Source organism: Pteropus alecto, unplaced genomic scaffold, assembly GCF_000325575.1.
Source record: "Pteropus alecto unplaced genomic scaffold, ASM32557v1 scaffold320, whole genome shotgun sequence".
NCBI lineage: Eukaryota > Metazoa > Chordata > Mammalia > Chiroptera > Pteropodidae > Pteropus > Pteropus alecto.
In genome coordinates this window covers 1,017,521-1,041,555 of record NW_006429963.1, presented here as the reverse complement: position 1 = coordinate 1,041,555, position 24,035 = coordinate 1,017,521, and the positions used below count along the sequence as shown (strand labels likewise).

Here is a 24,035-nt window from a genome sequence, read left to right as displayed (position 1 = left end):
AGAAAAATATATAAAACCTAAAACTGGTCCTTTGAGAAGATCAATAAAAATTGGTAAACCTCAGGCCATATGCTCGGAAAATAAGAGAGACACAAACGGTCGATATTAGCTACGAGAGAGGCGCACTATGCTGCACTGCGCTGAAACACCTACTTATATTTAAAACGGTCACGAGGGAAATTTAAGCCAATAAACTTGACGATACAGATGAAATACACAAATTCTTTAAAAGACACTAACGAAGTTCACTCAAGAAGAAACAGGTAAGCTGAGTCGTCCTCTATCTATAAAAGAAATTAAATTTGTTGCTCAAACGGTTCTACAAAGTGAATCCCAGGCCTCGATGGCTTCACTGATGACCTACGCCGAACATTAAAGGAAGAAAATCGATTCTTTGAAAACTCACTGTCTCAGCCCGGTAGGGCTGCGGTAACAGAGTATCATGGGCTGGTGGCTTAGAAACAACACAGTGATTTCTCATCGTTCTAGGGGCTGGAAGTCCAAGATCAACGCTCTGGGAGATCTGGTGTCTGGTGAGCCTTCGCTTCCTGGTTCATAGATGGTTGTTGTTACATTGTAACCACACAAGTCACAAAGGGCGAGGGTGCTCCCGGGGACCACTTTCTTAAGAGCACAAATCCCATCATGGGGGCTCACCCCCCCATGACCCAGTCACCTCCCAAAGACCCCAAGTTCTGACACCATCACACTGGGGATTAGGTTTCAACATATGACTCGGGGGGGGGGGACGCAAACATTTAGTCTATAAAAGTCACCCAGAAAACTGAAGAGGAGGAAATACTTCTGGATACTGTCAATGAAGGTAGCATTACCCGCAAATCAAAACCAGAAAAAAGGTTTAACAAGGAAAGAGAACCGCAGATCAACAGTCACAGATACAGATGTAAAACTCCTGAGCTAAATTTCATCGAATTGGACCTAACGATATGAAAAAAAAAAAGGGTCCTACGTCATGGCCAAGTGGGGTTCACCCCAGGAATGCAAGATTGGTTGAACATTCAAGAAAGACTCAGTGTAATTCCGCACGTTAACAGAACAAAAAGGAACAGCCACTTGATTACGTCAATACATGCAGAGAAAGCATTTAACGAAATCCAACATCCATTCTTGATTTTTAAAAAAGATTCCAGCAAAGTAGGAAAAGAAGGAAATTTCCTCAACCTGGTACAAGGCATCTCCCAGGGCAAACGAAAACCACGGCTAACATCCGTTGACGGTGAAAATCGGCCCTTTCCCACGGTGGCGAGAGCAGCCCAGGACGTCTGGTCTCGCCACCGCTGCTGGCCGCTGTCCGGGAGGGGCCCGGCGACCTGCTCAGGGGCCTCGGAGCCGACTGCGTGCAGGCGCCCCACTCACGCTCTCGGCCAGGTTAGGGGTCTTGCGTCTCAGTGCCAATCGGACCCTTCCTATAGTTTGCTATCTAGTTTTAATTATAACATTTTAATTGTTAACATTTTTTAATTACATCTTAAGGCTTCCAGATAAATGATCCTAACTGGAATTATTTTCATGTGAAAAATATTTTATAACCAACTAAAATTTAAGGTATCTGAATGTCTGCCAACAAATAGCAAAGTTGTGTAGACGATGTGGCTGTGACATCTTCTCAGACGAGGCTGAGCCCTGCAACAGCAGTGTCAGACGTTTAGGGGGTGAGCATCAGTTAACTCTCTAAACTCTCAGACGTTTGACTCAGAATACTTTTTCCTTATTAAAAATCCGAACGAGGTATACATATTGTTCAGACATGAAAACATTAGTAATTGATCACAAGTTAATTAGCACCACTCAATTATTACTTTCTGCCAAATAACTGGACATTATTAAATCATATACAAATTTTTGTTGTTGTTGAAAATTTTCAGTACGGAATTATTTCTACATCGAAGTCATAATTAGGGATAGATATTCACACTTGTCATTTCGAAACCATCGTCTCCTTTTGTTTCACACTGAGAACCGGAGGGAGAAAGCCCAGGGTAAAGATGAGCAGTATATTTACGAAACCCCAAAGAAAAACCTCTCCAGAGAGAACAGCATTTTAAACAGGGTCCCTTCATCAAGGAACAAAAGAGAATAATCTGCTTTATCTCCTGCAAAGATGACCAAGATGGGAAATATGCGAATATACTAAAAATAGATTCACACCGATTGAGAGGGTGTTTTCGTTTTCACATCATAAGCACACTGTTCTGTTAAAAATTCTGCATTTGGGCCTTGCGTAACTTACAAGTCAGGGAAAGAACTTCGGGATGAAAAATAACTAAGAATGATTTTTAAATAAAAATTAGTAAAAGTATTACAAAATCTGTCAGTTACATTCGAGAAAAATTTTTCTGGTTAAAAGAGATTTCAAATAAAGAACACAACGAATGTCAATCTCTCGGCTGTTTTTGATCAGCGTGTGAAACAGCGCCCGGCAGCTGGACAAAACCCGTTCCTACAAAATGCACTGCTAACGTTCAAATACGTCACGATGGAAGAGTCTGGGCATGTCCGTCATTTACTAGGCTTGATCCTGTTCTATTTTCACCTTGCTTGTTTACCATCTCTTCTAAGCACCTCCAGGGTCTATTCAACCAAACAGGAACTTGTTTACTAAAAATATAGATATCGAATCCCCCCAAAATGTTGGATTCTTCAAAACTGAAGTCTAAACAGGCGGCGAGACAGTGCTTTGGAACTCGTCCACGGCCACGGCATTGCTTTTAAAGGGCTTTGAAGAGTCTGAACAAAAACCGTAAGCGCAGATCCTTTGTGTTCCCTTTAAATACCAAAACTATCACCTATGTTAATTATATTTGATTAAAAATACATGGTCAAACTTTCTCTCACAAACCTTGGTGGCAAAATCGACTTACTGGTCATTTTTCCCTTAGTACAATTAGTGCTAATTTTTCAATTAGTACAAAATTTTCCATATTCAGATAGAAGAAGCTAGTCCCCAGGGATTCTTTAATGAGCGTGTCACGTCACACCAGGCATTTCAGTCTACAGCTATGGTTTGTGCCTATCATGCAGGCACAATAGCAGTTGGTGAATTTAAAAAAAACAAAACAAAACAAAAACACCCTCACGAACACCAAGTTAATTATTTTATACAGGATTCCACATATTTTCAGTTTACAAGTAAAGTCGTAATCATCACTGAACAATCACCGACCGGAGGAAAGCCGCAGGCACACAGGGAAGCTATGACTGTCCTGCCACTGCACTTCTCATTTGGCTGTAAGTGACGGGGCGCTGCTGGCCGAATTCCCAGGGGCAAACGAGCACCCGAAGGTCAGGGTGCCCTCGTGAGAGGCAACGGAAAAGTGAAAGACTCCACAGCCTGGAATTCGCTTGGTAAACACACCCTCTATTCTCGTCTTACAAGCTCTGCAGCCAGTAAATCAAAATCCCGTTATACAGTAGGATGATATTCGTGACAATTCTCTATATTTCATCTTCTTAAAATCAAAGACTCGATTCTAAAGGGTTAATCGAGGAATTACAAAGTAACTCTCTAGTTTGCATTTCCCATAATACTAAAATAAAGCTTTTTCTTTGAGTCTAGAAATTTGCTTTTTTAACACCGTGAAAAGCCTCTATGAATCTGTTTAGCGTACTTATTTCTTTTCATCTATTCAGGGCCACTGGGCAGAACGTGTAATGCAGTGCGTGTGGATGTTCTGCAAAGCGCCACATGACTCACTGTCCCCTAATGCACTCCATTAATCCTGTTTGGACAGCTGGGTCCAGGCATTTGTTAGCCTCATTTTAATTGTTCCATCTTTCTTTTTCTTCTTTTTATTTATCTCTATGGCAAACTACTCAGGAATTTAATTTGTTGATCTTCAAAAAGCAAATTTTGCCATTAATTTGTTTTCTTTGTATTAAAACTATACACAGCCTGTGATTTTCTTCCACAAAATCAGCATGCGTTACTGTTAACAATTAATCTTAAATAACAGAGTACAGTAGATGAGTTTCATAAATGACAAAATCACAGGGTGGCTGTAACATCGCAGAAATTATTTGTTGGACTGCCATAATACATACGATAACATTTCCCCACAAATCAAGCTACTAAAGTGCCTATTTTTGGTATTTTCAAGATTAGCCCAACGTAAGCAGATGTCAAAACACTAACAGGTCCTATAAGGCAAACGCAAAAGGAGTAAGAAAGCGACGCGCTTTGTGTTCGTCCGAGGAAGGGCGGCCCCTTGACACCTGTACTTCGATTTCGCCTTGTGTTAAATCGTGGGGCTCCTCCCACCGTCGGAAAGGTGAGTATAAAGCGCACGCTGTCTTGGCACAGCCGGGTCCCTAACGGCCACGAGTCCTGAATAAATAACGGAGGCGATGTAAGAACCAAACGACAGCAACTCAGAGCTACTGGTAATTCCTGTTCTAAGCAAGGTGCTGGGCTTGAGCGATGGGATTTTTCTAATCATCTGTGGACTCTCTGAAGTCAAAACCTACGTCTAGAAAATGGAACAGAACTGTCTGCGAGAACGTTGAGCCGAGAACTGGGCGCGCGGCACAGCGGTGCTTCGTGGGGGCCGAGAAGGCCAGATGAGGAGTCACTCGACTGGCCCCACGACACAGGAAAACCGCTTTGCTTTTAAAAGAAGAGCAAAATTCTCTGTAAACTGAAACACCGAGAAACCTTCGTGAACGGCCGGCAGGTCGAATCCTAGAGAAGCGAAGGCCCTTTGCGCCCCGAGCTCTCGCAGACCTCACTGCTTCAAGTCCATCTCACGGACAAGAAAAACTCAACATAAGTTTTACAGATTATCAATTTTGTAAACCACAAACTAAATTTTAAGTTTCTAAAAACATTTCACGTAAGAAAAATTAGTGTCATGTTTCCCGATCGTTAAACATTTGTTTTAAATCGCGGTTTCCTCGCTAGAGGCCTCAAAAGCTTAACTGATCGGTGAAAAAAAAAAATTCATTGGTTAGAGAAGAAATGCTTTTCAAAATTATTTTTAAAAAAACAAATGGCCTTTACCCAATACGAGCGCCCGTTCGGCACAGCCCCACGGGAGTGAACATGGAGAAGGCCGTGGCGGGGACGCTGCAAAGGGCGCGCTCCCAGCCACGGAAAGGGAAGGACCAGAAAACACGTGCAGGGGCCGGGACCCGAGCGCGGACGCCCCTCGCCTACCCAGTGTCCTGGACATCACCGGCAGCGCGGAGCTCAGGACCAGGATGGACACGCAGTTGCCGATGATCTGTGGGGAGAGAGCAGAAGGCGCTGGGCAGTCTCGCGGCAGGGTGGCGGCGGCGGCACGCGTGCGTCGCCCTCCGGGGGTGGCCGTGCACTCCGGCTACCCGCAAACAGGGTCACGGCTGGGAGTGCCTGGCCCCAGTCCAGAGCGGTGGCACCTGAACCACGTTACATCCCAGACAGACAGCCATTTTACGTGGGTGACTGAGTGGCCAGTCGCAAAACAGCTTGCCTGGGAGTCAAAAAGAATCGACACGTTCAGTAATTCTGACTGTATTTTTAAAGCTAACTACTGCTCGAAAGATATAAATTAGATCTACGTCTAATATGTTTAACCATTATAAGATTTACTACCAAAAAGCTAGAAACCCGCAACACCTAAATCCTAGTCGTCCATTTTCAATGCGCCCTGTGCTTCCTCCTTCATAAAAATAAGAGGGGCCGAGAACAGATTAATACTTATGATCGCTCAACCCACGTGCTAAGTCTCTCAAAAAGTCACAGCATTTTAGATAGATGGATAAACATATAAAATAACTTCTCTCTTTGAAAACAGGATGACGATAGCGAAAATCTAATAAAAAGGAAAGAAGCCAACGCTCTCATTAGTTATTCTTCACTGTCAGCCTGTGGGAATACTTCACAAAGCGGCAGTCACTACACAAGATAACAGCCTTTGTCACTCCAAAGCCAAGGACATATTGTAGAAAGTCAAATCAGCCTCCGACTACAAAATGTTTCTGAATAGAACTCTTCCGTCTTGCTTTAATTATTCGAATTTGAAAAACTTTGTCTCTACTACTTGTAGCAACTAAGTTCTTCAGATTTCAAACAAGCTCCCTGAAGTGCAGTTAGCACAGTCCGAGTTACTCATTAGCAATGCGTTTCCTTCAGAGGAAAAAGGGCCCTTTCAGCAGCCCCTGCAGCTAACAAGCTCCCGTCCCGGGCATTTACAAGTGAATGGACGGCGTCCAAATTAAACAGGGCGCATCCCTTTCCCATTGGTTCGGCGTTTTGAAAATCTTCCAGTTTGTGTTTACGCGACTCACAAACAAGTACTTATCGCCACAGATGAACGTTCAGGGCGATGACTAAAGGAAACAGTCAGGAGTTTGTCTTGGAGGAAAAAGGGAGGCGAAGTTGCCGGAGACGTCCCTTACCTTTGTCATAGTCGTGTCATCCTTCTTGGGAATAAAGTCTCCAAAAAATCGGAGGCTATAGAAACCGACGACAGAGGACACCATGAGATAGCTGTGAGAATCAAGGAAAAAACTCTCCAAAGAATGTCAGTTCCATTAAGTCCCCAGGAGCCTCCCAAAGTCTTCGGGCCCAAAGGAAATGCAAAACCAGACCAAAGGCCACTTGGAGTGCCTGAGGAAGAATGACTTGTTTTTTCTTCTAGGCAAATGTCTTAGTAAATTGCCACTGTCCCAGAAAACGAGACAGAAAACTTGTTAACAGACAGAACGGCCCGCTGAAGAAAGGATACAAAATCAAAATGATTTCAAGTGCGGCTCCCACAAATCCAAAGGCAGAAAGAGAAGCATTTCCGATGCCCGGCCCCTGCGGGGGAAAAACACTTCTCAGAATTCAGCGACACTATTATAGTGGGCTTCCCTAAAACTAGTGTTTCATAAACACAAGAGAGTTGAAATTAGGGATGTTTAATACCCTAGAATAACATCTAGACTTTCAAAGGACAATAAAATGTGACATTACTGAGTTCGTCAACTAATTCAACCGCGTTAACAACTTGTAAAAGCTCAAAACATTTCTGATTTATCTCAAATTTAAGTTACTTATCGAGAGGATATGATTATGCTGTGAAACCCTGAATACTCTTGGAAGAAATTTTTTTAAAAAATCATAGTACAATAGGAATAACATATAATTATCTGAACCCTGAGGCAACACATAAAAATTCTACAATTAAAGTATGTCAAAAGCAAGCTAAGCACAGAAGGAAAATGAATATGCGTATCCTCTTTCTACCCACAAAAGTTTCGTTTCCCCAAATCTTCCTTTTCAAAAGATATAACTTTTGGAACCCGGATTTTTAAAATGTAATGCTATAAATTTTTTCCTAAATTTCATATCTGTTCTCAAAACCTACCTTTATCTAGGACTTAAACAAACAAATAAACAAGTAGAAAAGGTAATATTAATGAAACCAGACAGGCAAAACATTATTTCTTATTGAAGTAGGAACAGCATTTTCAAAGCTTACTAATTAAGGGAACTATCTGAATATGAATGACCACTTTACTATCAATGTCAATTAAAGCTAACAGAAACACCGGGATAATTTAGAATGTAGTCACACTAAGGAAAAAGCAATAAATATTATGTATACTTTATATACATTCTAATTTAGGCATAAAGAAGTAAGAATAGCCATTTCACGTATAAATAGAAATTTCATGTATAGATAAGGTAAGGACAAAGAATTTATCAACTTTTTGTCAGTCTCTTGAAGAAAAAACAAATGAGGCTAATACAAAGCTTCCTGGCGGTGCTGGGGCTCAGGGCAGACACCCAAAACACACCAAGGTGGCATGTTGATTATCTTGAATCAGTTACTTGAGAAACAGCCGGTCCATAAAAAATACCACGGCCCTCATCTGTTCCCTCGAACGCAGAAACGAAGCGCCCACGGGAAGGTGCCCCCCTGTGCCCGGAGGACGAGGGGCACCCTTGTCTCTGAGAGAGAGACTTCGGTGGGGAGGGGTCTAAATCCAGATCATGGCTGAAAGGACGGGGTACCTTCGTCTCGGACTGAGGGAGGTGCTGAGACAGACCCTGGCTTTTTTCTGTGAGAGAAAAGATACATCGTCTGATTCTGAGAGAAGTGGCATCAAAAGTCTAAGAGTTGTGAAGCCATTTCTGTGGGGAACGGGAAAGCTGCGGACTTAGAAAAATGTAATAAAATGTCAACCCTTAAATGCCACTTTAAGTATCCAAAACGTAACAGGCTCCTAGGAAAAGTAGGCCAAATATGAGCATTTAATGGTGACTACCTTCTATGGAGAATCGATTCAGATGGGCTAACTGACAGAATTTAAGTCAATTTTAAACACAAGTGAAAACCAAGCTGACTCGTGAAACCGAAGGCTCTCCTCCGGAAGCTGAGCGTTGTGACTCGGTTTCACCAGACGCGCGACTCCTGAAGCAGAGTCCCTAAACCCGTACGTGCGGGTCTTCTGCAAACCAGGGGCTCCGTCTAAGAGACTCTTCACGTCGCTCTTTCCCGGAGTGCGCATTTTCTTCGAGACTCACGAATGATAAATTTCAATGAAACGAAGATACACGAATACAAAGGACAAAAGGAAACTGATTCTCGATCCAAGGCCCGGCCAAGCCAAAGCGCGATGTCGGACACAAAGCTCGCAGGCCCCAAGCGCTGCTCCTGAGGCTCACTGCACGGGGGAGGGGAGCGCGGAGCGGAGGGCGCAGTGCGGGGCGCGGATGCCCGGGCTGCACATCGGGACGCGTTTGCAAAAGCAGGACATTTGAAAACACTGTACTTTACCCTTGTTCCCTTTGGCATCGCTGTTTCATCAACCAACAGGCAAAGGATGTTACAAGCCACCAAGAGGACAGAGATGGACTGCAACAAAAAAACAAGCCGTCAGTCCCGAACTGCAAACGTAGTTTGCCAGTACACGTGAGAACATCGACGTGCCAACCGGCTGCACGCTTCAGAAGGACTCTACATCCCAACCTAATCAGACCTACGAAAACTCCAGAAGAAACAGTCTGCTAATTATTATTATAAATCTTGTGGAAATTATTATTACAAATCTTGTGGGGGAAAAAAAAAACTAATAATACAGATCCACTTACTAACCGATTTCACCGACTGGAAACCCACAACTTCGCAGATTTAAAAGACGGTTAAAACGTTAATCTGCTAATGTACCTTCGCATCCATCATAGTCTGAAGCCAGTACCTGTAGCACCTTGTCTCTTAATTTTCAGTGACACAAAAAAATGAATTTCCTGCTTTCGTGAAGAAATCATCTTTGGCACTTTAAAAAATTACCATGAATTTCTATTTTTGCTCTATCGAGTTTTTACAAATAAAGGCATGCCCATGGGTTGTAATCTCGCGGACAGAAAGCCAGTTTACCTGGAATCAGTTAGCTGAGGGAGCTGCCGTACGCAAACGTTAAAGTAAATATAAAACGATTTGCTCTGTATAACGAGGCACATAGGTTCTTACCGTCTCGATGAGGAGGAGGACCATGACGGCGGGGTACACCAAGTTTCTTTCCCACGCCGACGCCTTTTTCCGCCTCTCTATTGTAAGGAAAAACAACACAACAAAAGAGTTCAGTAATTGCCGCGAGCTCTCTCCAGACTCACATTTTCATTCCTTATTACTAATAACCAGTATGTGTTAATTTTATGTAAATAATTTTTTTAAAAAGTCAAATTATTTTTAATTTCCTTCCATCAACTATAAATACCAGATTTTAAAATCAACTTGCTATATTAAACAGGTCAATCTCGTGACGTTTAAATGTTAGCTCTATAAAAACATTTCAACTCTCAATGAAATAAACTGTCAGCATATAGCGTACTCTGAAAATATGGACACATTTGTATTCGATGTTGATTTATACCTTGATACAGAGTTGAGGGAATAAAGTGAGCACAGTAAAAACCCCACCGACCCGACACCCCAAAGGCAAACGGAGCTGGGGGGACGCCGCTTCCGGCTCTGCGGGTCCTCCTCCCAGCTCACACCGCAAACGACGGGGAAAGACAAGTCAAACCAGCTTTTTAAAACTGTGTACGCAGGCAGGAGACTGCAGCCGTGGCCACGCACACGGGGGCCGCTGTCCTCGTGGGGACCACGCGCGCGGGCCACGAGGCTGGGCCGCTGTCCTCACGGGGACCACGCGAGCGGGCCGCGAGGCTGGGAAAGCAGGCGCAAGTCGGGAGGTGGCAGAAAACAATGCTAAAACACTGGAGTTTGGAGCCACCGAGAACTCGGGAGGCCACGGCCACAGAGGAGAGGGAAGAGGGACGAGGTAGCCACCTTCCGTTCGAGGCAGGAGGGCAAGAGGCCGCGAGAAGCAGGCGGAGCTGTCGGGCTCCTGCTCCTCCAGAGGCCGAGCCAGAGCCGAGCTCGTGCAGAGGCCGCGGTCCCGGCCAGCAGCACCGCCACCGGCCCGGCAGGACAGAGGGGGGAGGCAGGAGCGAGGCCCGGCCGGGGACAGAGCCGCCCTCGGGGAGGCCGAAACGGGCCTCGAACGACCTCAAGCCTGGGTTAAACCCGAACGTCCCTGCTCTAAGTGCCCGCTGGAAGCAAAGCAAATCCTCTCCGAAAGACGACGCTGTCACCCCCAGTTTCCACAACTATGTCAAAGGAATGTCTGGCTGTCAGCCGGACCGTCCCAGGAGACGGGGCCAACGGAAAGAGTTTTTCTCAGCGGACCCAGGCACTGGACTGCTCGGAGAGTGGTCTTCAGACGGCTGATTAATAGGTCCAATAAGATAAATGGCGAGAGGCAAAGGTCACAATTCGAATCTAGGAAAATAATCAAGTGGCATTTCTAGAACTGAAAAATCCTGTAACTAAAATTAAGAGTTCAGTAGATAGTTTTGGCGACAGTTACGACAGCTGAAAAGGCAGGGAAGCGGCACGGATCAGTAGACAGTATCGCAGACCGAAGCGCGTAAATAAAGTCAGGAAAACACGTAAAAGCAGCTGGGTGAGCGGCGAGCGCCCCGCAGCGGACAAGCGGGTGGCGCTGCAGGGGATGACGGCCGGCGGCTCCCTGCCCGGATGGAGGGCGCCACACCACAGTCCCCAAGTGCCACAGGTGTCAGGAGGGCAAGCACAACAAAACCAACACCGAGGGCCCCACGGAGAGACAGCCTGACTACACGAGGGCAAAAAGAATGCCTTAAAAGCCCTTCCAAGGGACAGTGACACGGCCTCTAAGCAGACACCGGAAGACACCAGACTGACACCTTTACAGCGTTGGAAACTACCCGGTAAGAATTCCAAATTCTGCAAAAATGCCCTACAAATGAGACGCAAAGCAAACGCATCTTCAGATGAACAAAAACTGGGAGAGTTCACTGCCAGCAAAGCAGCACTAAACGAAATAAATACTGACGGACGGTTTCAAGCAGAAGCTAAATGAACGCTGGCGACACGAATCAGGGACGTGCCGATCGAAACGCCGAGAACTCCATGTCACACCGGAAGCTGGTGAAGACTGAGAGACCACTGTGGACCGTTGACAAGGACGCGGAGCAACGGGGAGACTCGCTGGCGCCCAGCGGGAAGGCGAGTAAGCAGCCCCCGGGGGGACAGGGCGGCGTCACCAGAAACGGAGGCACCCGTACAAAGTCAGAGACCCTCGAATCCCTTCCCAGGGTGAACCCCGGAAAAAACGTAGGCACCAGGAGAGGCAGAAGAATGTCTACAGCAGCACTGTCCATGACAGCACAAGACTGGAAAAATACCAACTATCCATGGACAGCAGGATGAAGAAAGCACCTAACGATGTTTATGAAAATGATCGAACGGCGTGTGTGATTTCCGACATGACACTGGACTTGCGCTTCGAAGGGGGAGCCACAACAGGGACCAGACTCATCACCCGGCCTGAAACGATTAGGAAATGACAAATGTACACGGAACAACAGTGTCAGGACCCCGGACGCCCGATCGCCAAAGGGCAAGGACCTGGGGGCAGCCCTGGGCCTGCCCAGCTCACCGCCTCGAGAGCTCCAGGCCACAGGCGGGGAGGAGGAGCCCATGCGGAGCCCAGCGCAGTCCCGGAGCCAAGGACACTGACCGGGAGCCTGGGGGGGCCAAGCCTGCCGGATCCTGCAGACCAAGTGCCAGGGCCGAGGCTGCCACACACGAGAACAACTCTGAGGACCGTAAGGGGCCCCCCGGCATCTTCGGCAGGGTAATGACCAGCTCAGTACGTGAAGAAACCACCCCAGCTGAAGAACCGCCCCAAAGAATCAGAGGGAGCAGTATCTGGCAGTTACGAAGGGCCAAGGATGGTGCTGTTCCCACAAGACACACACAAAACAAAAAAATGGGAATAAATTCGTGCTTACCCTCTCCCCAAGCTAAAAGACGGTCTCTATCAATGGCTTAGGACAGACTGAAAGCAAGTAATATAAACTAACGGCTGCATAATTTTAAAAATATTTCAGACTACAGTAAAGTCTTTAATAAGAAACCAAGACCAATACAAAAGGGAAAAAATGTACAATACCTAATTTTGTCTTCAGAGTCTTTACGTTTTCAAGTTCTTGTTCCAACTCCATTGTACTGTATTCCACTGATGAAGACAGTCCTACTGAAAGCAAAAATATTTTAGGAGTGTAACAACAGAAGCCCTAACAGTATAGAACAGGTAGCTCTCACATTGAATTAAAATCTAAAACAGCACACTGCAAATCCTGATCACTAATAAAAACAAATGCTACTGTGATTCGCAGAGAAGTACGGCCATTTTTTGACCACTTAAAACTTCCAAGTTCTTGCTGATTAAACACTACACGTTTCCAAGAAAAGTTATTACTTTGGTAAAATTCTTACTGAACTTATTATTCACTTTTTATTAACGATAAAGTACCAACAAGTTCTTTTTGCAGAAAGTAGAAGAGACCCAAGTGCCACTTCGCCACTTCCCGGAGCGGCGGCTGCGGACAGCCTGCCTGGCGCGTCCACAGTCTCGTATCCACGCTCACGCTCACACGCTTATCTCACGTGTGGCTTTTACTATCTATTTTATCGGAACAAGCCGAGTCAGACGCATCACGCCACCGCCTGTTCTCCTAGTCGATGACACGCCCGCGCCGGCGGTGCCTGGTCCCTAATAGCTGGATAACATTCCACAGTATGGATGTATTTCAGTTTTATTCAGATTACTCCATTTATGAATATCCAAGTTTTCCTCAATTTCTGCCACTACAAACAATGCTAACATTTTTGTATGCACATCAGCCCATTCTGGTTTCATTATTTCTGCAGGACAGGTTACCAAAATTCAGACCGCTGAGTTAAAGGGTGTGCCCATTTACAGTCTTAAGGGATATTTAAAGGTGACTTCCCCCCCAAATATTCTAATTTCCTGCGACAACTTAAGTTATTGTAATAATTTCTACCAACAGCTTTTGAAAGCGCCTATTTCTCAACATCCTCCCTAGCACTGGGTGTCATTAACTCCCGTATTTTTGCCATTTTCATGGGTAAAAAAAGTTTTCTTATTGTTCCTTTAACAATGCGTTTCCCCACATGTGGCTAGCATCTTCTCACGTTTATCCGTCACCCGGATGTTCCCAAGTCGCGTGTTCTGCCCATTTCCCTAGGGGCTTGTGTCTCCACAGTCCTTCCGGTTTAGCCGCCGAGCTCCGCAGCAGCTGCCCTTCGACTCGGGTTCTCGCTGTGTTCCATCTGTGTTTGTCACTGCTTTTCCTCTGTGTGTTTTCATCTAGGTTTTGGCTGCTGCACCTTCTTATGAATCACACCTGCTGTCGTTACACCGTGACCCTCTCTGTCGGTGACGCTTTTCAACGTAGATCGTTTTGTGCACTCTATACTCTACCTTCTTTCTGTTTTTACCTGCCTTACGCGCTCGCATACGAGAGAAAGAAGGGAAGACTAGGATCGAAGGTGCACGCGTGTGTGCATGCATGTGCGTGCGTGTGCGTGTGTGTGCTCGTGTGCTCGTGCGTGTGTATATGCTGAATCTTACTGGCGGTCTAACGCTGATCAGTTAGAGTTCACTGGTTATGTGCATCCGAGACCGAGCCCGTCTAGTCGGAACAGAAGAGGAGTTCGGGAGAGAAACAGCAGCAGCAAACTTCCCGGTAAGGAAAGGAGAGCCAGCAGCCGCTGGAGCTCCAGGTCGCAGGAACAGACGGACAGCTCCGCACAGTGTCACGGCTGGAATGACTCAGTGCCAACTACATTCCAGTCACTCCGATCAACAATAAGAGTCCAGGGAGCAAGTATCCTAATGGCGCAGCTCGGTCTCCTGTCCACTCCTTGGCTGGAGAGGCAGAGGACGGTGACACGCGCGCGGTTCCACAGGTCTGACCGAGCCGGGGAAGCAGCTAAGCCAAGCCTGGCGAGAAGAAAGGGCGCAGGTGCTTGTGGCAAAGAGGACGAGTCCGTGCGGAACAGCCCAGGCCGACAGGTCCCTTACGGTCCGTAAAGCAGTGCCCGCATTCAGGACAACTCCGCGGAACAGCGCATAAACGGAATTTTATACCTTCCGTACTATTTGTCCTAATTTTAAGTGACTTTTTAAAGTTCTATCCTTATCTAGAGGAAGCGGGCACATCGTCTCCAGCGTCGCGCACGGCACAGTTGGCTGTCGTGCCTCCGTTCCTCCCAACGGCACCTCCCCAAAGACAGACACTTCCGAGCCGCTTAGCTGGTGCCCTCAGTGTCCTACCGCGAAATAAAACGCTCCCCGTACCGTTTCTGGACCTTCCAGCTTTGACTGTTAACTGCTGCCTGCCCGCCACAGAACATGAGGGTCGAAGGCCCCATGAGCCACACACCTGGTCGCCACCCGCTGCTCTCAATGTGTCCACGGTGATCATTTCGGCGAGATCACCCTTCGCGCCCCACCTGCTGCTCACCCACGTAATAAGTGTGGTTAGCTCCCCGTCCCCCCATGACGTCCTTCTTCCCACTCCAGAATTAGAATGTGGTCACCTGCTTAGTTTTTTATGTACTTACCAGTACTTCAGAGCAAACTTTCCTCCCAAATGTCTTTATTTCTCTTGGTTTTCAAACCCGTCAGTTACAGCACCATCCATCCGTCTCACTTTGCCGAGGACCCGTCTCCTGGGGCTCTGCCCAGTCCAGACCAGCTGCTCTCCACGCCTGGCCACAGTCACCCCGGGTCCCGATCCCCGCTGTGGCCATGCCTCGTGCCTTTTCCTCTCGGGCCACGCCCCCTAGAGTGCCATGCCCTCCAGGAGCTTGCTAAGAAACAGTGACGAGGAGGTCATTTTTCTGCGGCTGCACCAGTCTGAGTCAGTTACCTCGGTTCTTAAACTCCGGCTGAATATAGACATCTAGGTCAAACGAACGTTCCTTCAGAATTCTCAAGCCATTGCCCACTGTCACCCAGCTTCACCTGCCGATCTGAGGAGTCTGAGGCTCTCCCTCCTGTCCCGGCGGTCGGTCGGACAGCCTTCCACCCTCCCTGAGGCAGCAGGACCGCAGTCAGCACTGCCACACCCCGCTGTGCCCGGGCCACCCTGCCGCCCGCCCACGGGGGCTGGCACCCTGGCCTGAGGGAAAGATGCGGGAAGCAACCGCTTCACAGCCGGGTCCCACCTCGCGGTGCCGCTTTGTGAGACTTTGGGGGATTCTGGGATATAAATGCAGCACAGATGGCTTAGGATTCGGCTGCCTTTGTCTGATAAATTGGTTACTTCCAGAATTTTCTCAGGTCGGCTAAATTCCAAAATTTGATTGTGGCTCCGCCCCGCCCACGCCCTTTTAGCTTTCTGCTCCTCGAAGCCTAGGTGTCCCTGCCTGTGAGGTGGGGTGTGTCTACCAGGTCACTTCCCCCCCCACCCCCCCACCCCCCCGAGCCAAAAACAACGCAAAGCAGCTTAAAAACAAGGAAAGAATGGCGTGTCATCAGAAGCTCACGCACGGAGCAGACTCCGGAGTGGGGTTGCAGCGCTCCAGTGACCTCCAGGGGCCCGATCCTGCCTCCCAGGCGCAGCCGGTCCCCTCCACGTCACCCACAGCCCGTTCCCTTCCCCGCTCCTTCCTGCTTCTCTTCCCGGCTAGTGGCTTTCTGGTGACTCTTCCCCGACGTCAACCGGGCACCTCAGTGCTCACCGTCTCACTCTCAAGCCTCAGACTTCCACTTTTCCAGCGGAAGCGGCATAACCCACACGGTGCCCGGGGGGCGACGCGCCCGCGACGAGGGGCACCGCCGCGCTCCGAGCTGACTGCGTCTGCGGCGCTTCCCGCTCGCCCCGCCCCGAGCTGCATTCTGCTGACCCGGTTCTCAGCATCGTTGCTTCGAGAGCATCACATCGTTCCTTCCGTCTGGAAGCTGCCACGATCAGGAGCTCAACACACAGACGCAAAATCGGACGAATGAGTGTCTCTTTTTGCCCTAACAGATATATGACATCTTTGGAAATCTGTGACTTTTTCACTGCAATCTCCCCCCGCTTTAAAGATATTATTCGAGAATCCTTAGCAGGTTACAAACAGAAGTTTGACGATCTTTCTCCTTATGAGTACTTTTCCTATGTGAAAACTTAGGATTTTTTTTTCCCATTATTATCATTCTCGAAATCTGAGACTCTCCGGATAAATGCGGATGGATCCCTGAACTTCCCGTTCACGTGGCCCAGACGCTGGCCTCACTCTGCGCGCGCCGACGCTTTCATCTGTCATTTGCTTACTCCTCCTCATCTGCTCTCCCTCCTGCCAGACACCTGCCGTCAGGTTAGGGACCTCGGCGCTACGGTCCGTGTCCACAGTTCTTCTACTTGATTCTACCACACGATTAATTCAGTTTCCAGAAGGACTGTGTTCTTCTTCCATTGCTGCTCAAACGAATTACCATAAACTCGGTGGCATGAAGTGACACAGACAGGTCACCTTACAGCTCCGGAGGTCAGGAGTCTGAATCGCGGTGTCAGCGGGACTGCGCTCCTTCTGGGGCCTGTCCGGGAGGACCCGTGTCCCTGCCCCCCGGTTCCAGAGCTGGTGGCACTCCTTGGTCCACGGTCCCTTCCTCGGGTCGCTCCGTCCTCTGCTGCCATCACCACCGCCCCTTCCCTGCCACTCCTGCCCACCCCTCACGAACAGCAATGTCGCGATGCCACTGGGCCACCAGGTCATCCAGGATAAGCCAAGACCCTTCGCAAATCACTCTGCAAAGTCCCTTGTGCCACATAAGGGGCGCACTTACAGCCTCTGGGGTCAGGACTTGGGTCCCTTGGGGACTTCTATGCTGTCTCAACATTTGTCTACTGAACACTGAATTTCCTTCCCCACGCTTCAGTCGGCCTTCTTTCTGCTCTATGTCCTTAAAAGTCTGTACCACTTTTGGGGCTAAGTACGAATCCTTACTTGTCTGTCCTCAACCCAGCCTTTGCCACTGAGCCCTGAGTGAGTGGTGATTCCTCTGTAGGCGCTGCTGCTGTGCCCTGCACACCTGATCAGCTCAGGCAGCCCCGCAATCGGTGACAAAGCATCTGGAGGGCCCAGTGGTGTCTGTCCTCGAGGACCAGGGAGGGACTGGCCAGAAACACTGGCAGGGAGGAAGCAGCCGCAGTGCTGGGAGGCCTCTGGGGGTACAGGTAGGACTCCTTCCTCAAAGCGGGGAACAGGACGGAGGGGCCGGACCCACACGCGAGAAGCTGGGGCACAAACCAACGAGGGTTCCGAGGCCCCTTCTACAAGCCCTCTGGGGACCGGGAACTCCAGGCCCAGCCAGGCCTCTGGGGAAGGAGGCCACTGCCCTCTGCGCCTCCTGCTCACTCTGTCCGTCACTGGAGACAGAGCGCCAGCACCCTCTCTTCTGGAGAACCCCAGGTCCTGACGCACTGGGATGTCACACATGACTTCCGGGACTCATGAGTTTCATCGTTTTACTCACCAAAATAGAATGTATAAGGGAATGGAGGTGAAGACGGTAGAGACATTCAGGCGGTGTGTCCCACAACTACAAAATTTGGACTACAAACTTCGTTTAGAGTCTCCGGCAGCCAAAGTAAAAGGGGAAACAATTAAGTTATAGAATTAATGGCTATTTCCATATAACAAGATTTACGGTAAGATGGCACAGCATTGTAAGATTTTCAAGTGTCTCTAAATTTAACAGTCTTAGATATAAGTACACTTTACTTTTATCCCAGTCTTTATAAATTGTATGCTGTGTATCTGTAGCGAGTGCCCATTTAACTTCTAAATCTGATTAATTACAAATACAATTCCAGACCACATCCCATTCCCCATACTTGTCAAGAAGCATATTCTGGCGAACGGTTCAGCGCCACAAAACATAACCTGATGGGCGTCCAGAAGTTTGAAAGGGGACGGGTCTCAGAATACATGGTGTTCTCGTGGCTAAATTAAAATTAAAAGACACAGATGCCCGCTCTGAGGCTGTGATGTCTACAAAATTCAATACCAACGTGTGGACCAATCGATGCACTATTTAAAAAATAAGTAAATAACTATCGTGATATTTCTAAAATGCTGCATGTTCATTCTGGGGTGACACGATGCTAGGCACATAAAAGGCATACGAAAATCAAGAATACATTCTTGCTCTCCTCAAAGAAATCGTGCTTTCATTAAGTGACTAGATTCATCCGGAATGACACAAATTTCAAAGACACTCCCACCTTTCACTATATGCACCAGCCCCTAAGTGAGCAGAGGGAGCTTTCTGTCTGAGCAGAATCTTCCCCCGTAAAGGACCAGAAGAGAAGCACACGGCTGCTGTAAGAAATCACGACACCTGCACACAAATCCTGGAATGTTACACAAATTTAAGCTGCACCAACAAAATCATCAAACTATCCCGAAGAACTGTATTATCATTACCTTATTTCAAGACGAACCCAAAATGGTCACTGTCAGCATGTCTAGTCAATGAGTCAAATCGGTAGACCAAACCTGTTTGGACTAGTCATGAAAAAGAAAAAGGGATTCTCCAAGAAAACCACAAAGCAGCTCATTTAAGGTCAATTTAACGGTATTATTCTGTTTTCCTTCCAGCCTCGACATAAGATCTCACTACCTCAAAGGAAATTGTAAGACTATCTATTTGCATTCCCCCAGGTGACTGGCAGTTCAACACCAATTAGTTCAAAATTACGCTGTTACTAGCGTGCAATAAAAACAACACCTTTCATCTTTCTTACATCAGTAAGAATAACTTCAGAGCCAATAACTTTGATCAAGTAAGTATTTTTGATCCTGCCCCACCCGTCTCTTTGGATTCAGGAAAACTAATAGCTGAAGGCAACTTTTCCCGGCTTGACTCTTAAGCTGAAAAACTAGTGTGATATTGAAAATTGTTTGCTTCCGAGATAACAGAATTTCCCAAAGTCGAGCATTTCTTCAACGGCTAAGCTGTCCTAATACCTTTTCCTAATACATAAGACAGCCTTAACAGACATTCGTGTAGTAAAGGGCAGAGACCGATTACTTAATTTAGAATATATAATGTTGTATTTCTTAAAACGAATACAAATGTACAACTTGGTATATAAACAAACAATCCAAAACGTGAAGCAATACAACAATCCCCCTAAACGATCCAGCGTACTAAACTCATTCTCGTGATGAATACCATGTGGAAGCAGACACTTCTAACATAAACAAATCGTTTTCTCATTTAACTTTCTAATTTAGCATGTAACCCCTCAAAAAGAAGTTGATTAGAAAATCTGTTACCTAAGTAATAACTCTTTGAAATTCTGACTGTCCTCTACAATGACCAGTGTGGTCTCCATCACCAGGAACACGTGGTCACTAAAGCACCCCTAAGTATTCCCAATCGCTTAGGCAACACTTATGCTGTTACAGCCCAAGACACTAACAACCCGCAGGGTGGACAGTCCCCACCCCAAAAGCCAGCACCAAGTCCTGCACCCTGCAGAGCACTGCTGGTCAGGCGGACTCCCAAGAGCCTGGGACAGCCAAAGCTGGGACAGCCGCATCTCGAAGCCCCTTTCAGTGCGGACAAACACTGTTGCTTTCCATAGAGGAGACAGACACCCATGCACCCCCACACTGCCTTCCTATTCCATTTGCAATGCTAATACTTATTAAGATAATAGTTTCCATTTACCTCTGACACGGCCACAAAAACACAGCTAAGTATGGAACCAAATGATATGAAACTTTCGATAACTGACCCAATTTTAAAAATGCTAATATAGTTTCATTATAAATGGCAGCAAGCTAGATAGAAAATATTAAACAAGCAGCTTTAGGAACATCATATAAACTATGCAAAATTAAAGTAATGTTTGGCTTTTTTTTTCTACTTTAGATATAACTTATTGGTAGATGTTAAACTAGGTTAATTTTTAAACTTCAGTCTAGGGCCATGCCACCCTGAACAAGCCTGATCCCGTCTGATCTCGGAAGCTAAGCAGGGTCGGGCCTGGTTAGTGCTTGGATGGGAGACCACCTAGGATGACTAGGTGCTGTAGGGGTAAAAAATAAAAAATAAAAAAATAAAGGATTGTAAGCTGACAAGGTCCTTGCAGTCTGTGAGGTCAACCAAGGATTGTCTCACCTAACAAAATAAAATAAATAATAAAATAATTTTTAAACTTCATATTTACATATGCTACTACCAAGAACACTGTCACCTAAATGGGTTACAGCTGAGCAAGTAGCTCATGCATATGGAATTCACCTTCTGCTAACGAATTTCCAACATTTATTATGGAGCGAGCGCTCTAATTTTCGGAGAATATGATACTCGACTCAAAATCATTTTATAGGTTGTTATTCCAAAATATTCCTCATCTACTAATATTATCAACTTACATCCCTTCAGCCAATCATTTCACCTTGCAACAAATAATCTGTTTAGGCCACATTTTATTGTCTTGAAAGTGATTATACAACTGAAAAAGCTGAATAAACTATAACAAGGTCTCTCTCACAGTTTCAAACTCTTGGGCCCAAATGTTGATATCTTACTAGAAGGAAATCATTTAGTTATTACTAGTAGAATTAATATCCTTTTCTGTCAGCTCAGGAGTCACGATATTGCTAACTTTCTTCTATCACAGAATGACCAAAGGAGTCGTCCAGTGTCGCTGACTGTTGCCACGTATGCTCTTGATGGAAGCTGACATCTGATCCCCTTCGGCTGTCTAAGCCCGACAAATTTTCTCATCACTGATACAACCAACAGTGAACAGGAAACTACGGAAGAGCCCCTGCAGAGCCACCACGACCACGATATTGCTAACGTGAGGGACAGTCTGACGCGAGGGACAGTCTGACGTGAGCTCCCTCACACCATCACGACATCCGATGTCGACCCAATCAGCAAACCGTCTTGCCAGCGATGCTGGGAAACGCCTCGGACAGCATGCCGACCCTCTAAAGCAACCACCCTGAACCCTGAAACCCTCGTGACACAGCCTGGCAAACACCTCAGTCGTAAAGAGCAAGATATGAGGACTGGTGATGAAAAATGCTTCTAACAGGTCACTAAGGTCCGTGAGAAGTGGATATGCTGCTTGTTAAAAATCCTTTACTTTTCAGAATGCTGAGGAATTACAACCTGACACGCGACGATGAAACAAGTACATCCTCTGCGCGCTTAAGAGTAAAGAACTAACGCAAGCTTCGGTGGACCGAGGCTTTAAAAAGAGATTCGAATCAAGCAGGAAAGTAATTGCTACCAAAAGTGACATACTAACGTTTCATCGTGAAGATGAAAATAGTACCTAACAAAATTCAATCAAATCATTAAGTTCAAAGGCTATAATATTTCTAAATAAATTACATTAAAGGAACTGTGGAGGTTTTGAACTTAAACAACAAAAAAGAATTCCTATTCATTACGGTACTTCTAAAGCGACCCAGTACACCCATGGGCGACACACAGGCACACGCGCCCACGCGCGCGCACGCACACGCACGGGAGCTAATTATTTCAATTAATGCTGCATGACCTAAACACTTACACATGCTAATGACACACGTGCCCTCGTCATCCTGGGCAGGAGTTACAAAGGGTTTTCTTCCTCAGCTGCTGTAATGGGGCTTTGTCGGGCTACTCCTCAGGGGGCTCGTATTCCGGCTCATCAACAGGGGAGAGTCACCGTGTTTGTGCCTCGTCGTGACACCCAGTGTGCCCGGCCCCGCAGCCCTCCGCCGGCCGGTCCGGGGGCAGGCCTGGACACTGTCCTTGTGGCCCGCCACCAATGCCGCTTCTCCTTCCCTCCTCACTTCTACGGTGACGATGACGACCCCCAGCTTTGCATGTGCCGCTTGCTCAGCCGACCCGCCGCGCGTCTGGCGCCGCGGGATCGGGGCGCAGAGGAAGGAAGACCGCACAGCTGCGGCCCGCGGCGCTGCTGCGCCAGGGCAGGGACAGGACAGGCCACGCGGACAGCAGAGCAGGACGCACAGGGGACCGCGCTGGGGGCCGAGAGAGAGCAGGAGGGGGACAGGCGGCCGCGCTCACCAGGTTCCCACGAGGGGGTGCCCGGTGACGACCTGAGGGACAGGCGGCGGAGGGGAACTGCGCACGCGCGTGGGGCAGGTGGAGACACAGCGCCCGGCGGAGCTGCAGGGAGGCCGCAGGAGAGGAGCCGGCTCGGGGTACCGAGGGGCCCCGGGAAGACCGGCTCTTCACAATGAAACCGACGCCACTGGGGACTCTGGGCGCACGTCCTCAAGCGAGGCCAGAGATGGGGCGCTGAGGCTGCTCAGGGACCGGCTGCAAACCTACCCGGGGACACCGCTCAGAGCAGGGCGGTGACGGCGCAGGTGCGGAGGGGCTCGAAAGCGAGGGATGACAGCGCTGCGGAAGGGATCCCCGCGGAAGTCGAGAAAGACCCCAGGAACTGGCCCGAGCGCCTGGGGGAAGGGTCTGCCGCCCAGACGGGGGGCCACTGTGCAGCAGCAGGACCGGGGAACGAGGTCTCCAGGGGACGTCGGTCGAGATATGTGCAGGACGCCTGTGACACTCGCGTGGGAACGTCTACGAGACGCTGGGTCCAGAAGGCCGGAGGTCAGAGGGCAGGTCGGCAGCACACCGATGGTAACGGAAGCCAAGCGACAGGCGGATGACCGAGGACAGGTGAACGCAGCGGTGCAGGGACCGAGGCCTGAGGCGCTCGCGTGGGAAGGAGAAATGGACACGGACAAGGAGCGGCGCCGGGGACCGAGGAGAAGCCGCTGACCGAGTGGAGGGACGAGGAGAGTGCGGGCGACCGGAACCGCATGGAGGACACAGCGGCGGTGACTCCAAACCCAGCGCGAAACACAGACGCGGACCCGACGCGTGGGCCGCCCTTGGGGGCGCTGGCGAAAGGCGAGCAAAGCGACGAGGTGAAGCTCGTGTCAGCAAGAGCGAGGCCTCCAGCGCCATCGAGTGTCTGACAGGGACAAGGGCGAAGCCACCAAACAGCTACCCTGAGGCTGAACAGCAGCACGAGTGTTCAGCTCCAGAGGCAGGGACGGCCGGCGCGTCACGTCGCCTGCCAGAGGGCAGCGGAGCCAGTGCTGCGGGGCTGCGGGGCTGCGGGACTGCGCTGCTCCTCGCCAAGTGTCCTGTTCGCCCAGAACACGCGGAGCAAGCGGCGCAGACGCCCCGAACGCGTGGGACGCGCGTCCCCACGGACCAGAGAGCACGCTCGGGGTGCCACCGGCCAAACGCCGCCGCCAATTCCGGCGAGCACCGCTGTGACCGTGTCGCGCTCCGTCTTTTCCTCTGACACACTGCGATTCTTGTTAACAGCCCAGAGTAAAAAAATAATTACTTTTAAAAGACAACCGAAAATATAACCTATGACAAAATACACCTCACCGAACACTAAATAGAACCCATGGCGATGATTTCTATTACTAACCCCGTATAACCTGCATTTTCTTAAAAAATTGCAAATAAAGTACGGTTTTGTTCCATCTTGGTTTTTTCCTTCACACGTGTGTCGATAAACACACTCGACTGAAGCTCACGATTCTTAACCTAATGAGTCACGTGCCCGTTTGCCGAAGCCCCTTTTATGTCGCGAGCCTACTTTCCCGCCTGAACCAGCCCCCGGGGGCGCC

General features: G+C 48.2%; 1 protein-coding gene and 1 pseudogene across 1 annotated transcript in view; one reads left to right on the top strand and one right to left on the bottom strand.

The window, feature by feature from the left end:
* Nucleotides 1-24,035, bottom strand: part of LMBR1 (limb development membrane protein 1) — an 80,209-nt gene that overhangs the window by 8,938 nt on the left and 47,236 nt on the right. Inside the window, exons 10-15 of the mRNA XM_015587656.1 lie at nt 12,490-12,570; nt 9,459-9,535; nt 8,766-8,843; nt 6,726-6,799; nt 6,397-6,487; nt 5,174-5,240 (exon numbers count right to left, since the gene is read on the bottom strand). Coding sequence (XP_015443142.1) covers nt 5,174-5,240; nt 6,397-6,487; nt 6,726-6,799; nt 8,766-8,843; nt 9,459-9,535; nt 12,490-12,570 — 468 coding nt within the window. The remainder of the gene's footprint in view (nt 1-5,173; nt 5,241-6,396; nt 6,488-6,725; nt 6,800-8,765; nt 8,844-9,458; nt 9,536-12,489; nt 12,571-24,035) is intronic.
* Nucleotides 20,328-20,446, top strand: LOC112477644 (annotated as a pseudogene).